The sequence below is a fragment of the Bison bison genome, unplaced genomic scaffold, assembly GCF_000754665.1.
Source record: "Bison bison bison isolate TAMUID 2011002044 unplaced genomic scaffold, Bison_UMD1.0 scf7180017846181, whole genome shotgun sequence".
NCBI classification, from domain to species: domain Eukaryota; kingdom Metazoa; phylum Chordata; class Mammalia; order Artiodactyla; family Bovidae; genus Bison; species Bison bison.
Window position 1 is genome coordinate 10,219 of NW_011476754.1, and position 2,828 is coordinate 13,046.

At 63.0% G+C, this 2,828-nt stretch overlaps 1 protein-coding gene across 1 annotated transcript; it reads left to right on the forward strand.

The window, feature by feature from the left end:
- The first annotated feature begins 566 nt into the window (after nucleotides 1–566).
- Nucleotides 567–2,734, forward strand: LOC104987751. The gene is given in 4 exon segments (XM_010838814.1): nucleotides 567–782; nucleotides 785–819; nucleotides 2,028–2,142; nucleotides 2,144–2,734. Coding segments are annotated over 4 exon segments (942 nt in total). The 3' UTR covers nucleotides 2,720–2,734.
- Nucleotides 2,735–2,828: the final 94 nt, after the last annotated feature.

A 2,828-nucleotide genomic window follows, 5' to 3' on the forward strand; every position in this document is an offset into this window, starting at 1 on the left:
GTCGGGGGTGCTGTCAGATGCCACCAGGGGAGAGAAGCCCCAGGTGAGCCCCTGTCTCTGGAAGAAGACAGACCTGGCCGCACTGTGCTGCTGCTGCACTGGGAGCGCCCGAGGGAAGATTTTTCTGACTGTCCTCGAACCCGGATTTTTCCCAAGATGCCCCGCCCCCATTTTACCCGTGCCACACGCACTGGCATGCCCGGATGTGTCCAGTGATTGCCAAGTGTCAATCAATTGAGGCCCCGCCCACCCTCAACCCCCCTCCGCAGAGCCCCACCTCCCAACTGGAAGCCAGTACTTCTGGCTAATGCCCATGCCCACTAACGCCTTTCTGCCAGGCTAAGGGTGGGCCTAGTCTCCACCCTCTGATGCGCCATACCCTCACGTGGGAAGGTGCCAGAGCCAGCTGTTCCAGCAGGCCCAGCACCACCAAGTTGGCGCAATTCTATCTAAATTTGGAGGGGCTTGGGGAACGGCATGGGGTGATGCGGTGGGGGCACACTATCGGTCCGCTGGCATTTGGGCAGGTGCTCCGAGGTGGAGAGGCTCTTCTAGGGGCCCTTACAATGCACGCTCTAAAAATGCCCTTCACGTCTCTGCAGCCTCAGCCTCATCCCCTCCTTTGCCTCCCAGTCAAGCCTGCTGGGGGGTCTGAGCACCACAGCCAGAGCACCCCCGCCTTGGCAGCGACTGCTACTATTGGCCCAGCCAGCGGATCATCCACCTGGCAGTCGAGAGCCTGGGGCACCAGCGACGTCCAGGTCCTCTTTACCCACCGCCCAGGGGAGCTTCAGAGACAACACAGCAAATAGAGCACAGGTGCCCGGGCGTCCCTCCCTCACACGTCCCTCTCTGGGTGGTAAGAAAGCTGCCTTTGGAGTGCTCATCGGGGAGGGGGCTGGGGGCAGTTACAGGAAGGGGAGGGCCTGTGCTGCCAGAGGACTCAAGGGAGCTTCCACTTTGGAGCAGACAGGACAGGTCGGGAGGGAGCCCTTCAGGGGAGCTGCCCAGAGCCACAGGGGCTTTTGCCTGGAAAATACACTTTCCTTCACTGAGCCGGCAAAATGGGAGGGGTGGGCTGGAGCGTAGGGCCGCTGTCTTCAGCATGAGGGCACAGCTGCTGTTGGAGAAGTAAAAGAGTTTTCCCGTGTGAGAAGTTCCCTCTGGCTGCACCCCGCCTTACCAGGTCCCAACCAGAGACAAGCAGGACACTGCAGGGCCGCTGAGGCCCAGGGTTTGGGAAGTTATTTTTTTCATACCACGTAAAAAGTAAAGCTTCCCTCTGTCCTCACTCCCTACACCACCCCTTCCCCAGAGAATCCCACCATGTAATTGGAAAGGATGCTGAGAAGGACGATGAAGGGGTGCTGCAGCTTGGGGCCCCACAGCGGGATCTGAAGAGGAACGCTCCTCTCCTCCTGACCGTGTGCCGGTTGCCCTGGGCCCCTCCCGGCCTCCCCTGCCCTGGGTCGTTCTTGTTTTGTGCATGGAGTGTGCCTCCCCTCCACCCAGACTCCCGTGTGGCATGTGTGGGGAAGGGTTCCCTTCCCCAGAGGAGCACAGTCTCCCCCACCCTCAGCTGCCTCCGCATGGCAGAGCTGTGTGTGCCTGGCTCCCTCCTTGCTTCCGTTCAGGTGGGGATGTGCTGGGGCAGAGGAGGCAGGCTGTCTGTGTGCAGCCACTAGCCCCCAAGCTCAGGCAGAAGTCCACTGCAGGGAGGGGCGGCCTGTCCCACGGACGGATCTCCAGCTGCCCCGTGGGCACCTCTGCAAGCCTGGCCGTGGGGAAGCCCAGCTCTGGCGAACTGTGGACACTTCTCCCCCTCCCTTCTTCAGAAAAGGCAGAGCTGGGCAGCCGGAGGGACAGGCAGGGGAGCCGTCACCCAAACCCTGACAAGGTGACCCGAGGGCCTCTCCACCTGACAGCCAATGGAGGGGCAGGGGCCAGGGCCCTGGCTGGATGTGTGCACGTGTGTGGATTTGTTTTAAAAGACACCATCTTAAGAACACCCCTCTCCTCTCCCCCAGGGGACGAAGAGTCACTGTTGACCTTGAGGACGAGGAGGTGGCCTTCAGCTCCCAGCCCCAGGGCCCCACACCCAGGCCAGGTCAGCCCTTTGCCCAGGCTGCCCCCCGGCCAGAACCCGCAGCAGGCCAGAAACCCCAGCCCGGAGGTCAGCTGCTGTGACCTGTGGCCCTCGATCCCCACCTGCTCAGAATTGAGGCCCGTGGCCCCAGCCCGCAGAGGTGAGTACTCCAGACGCTCCCAGGCAGGACTGCGTGCCCAGTCAGTGCCACAGACTCTGGACAGGGGCCTGCTGTCCTCAGGGCTCAGAGCCCCGCCTCGGGAAGCTCCTGTTGCCATCACCCTTTCCCAAGGAGTGGAGCCTCCAGGGGCCTGGGGTCGTATCAGGGTGACACAGCAGGTGGTCGGCTCCTGGGGGCTCTGGCTGCAGGCAGGGCAGGCCTCCTGCCGCCGGGGCAGCGTGGTCCTCGGAGGGGTGCTCCTGGTAGGACAGAGGGAGGGGGAGTGGGCAGCCCAGGGGAGAGTCAGGGGTGACGGGCGAGCACAGAACCAGAGCAAGGAGCTGCAGGCAGAGATCTCCAGCAAGCTGGGGGGAAGCCTGGGGGCCCCGGGAAAGCTGGGCTCAGCTGGGCATGCCAGACCCGGCCCTCCCTGCCCTGGGCCGCTGCTGTGGGGCCTCACACGGGTGGTTTGACCTCTCTGTGTCCCCATCTGTCAAAGTAGGGGGACAGTCGCAGGGCGGTTGGTTACTGTGCGGTAGAGTGAGGTAACGACAGAGGCCATCGGCTGGGGCTTCCTATGTG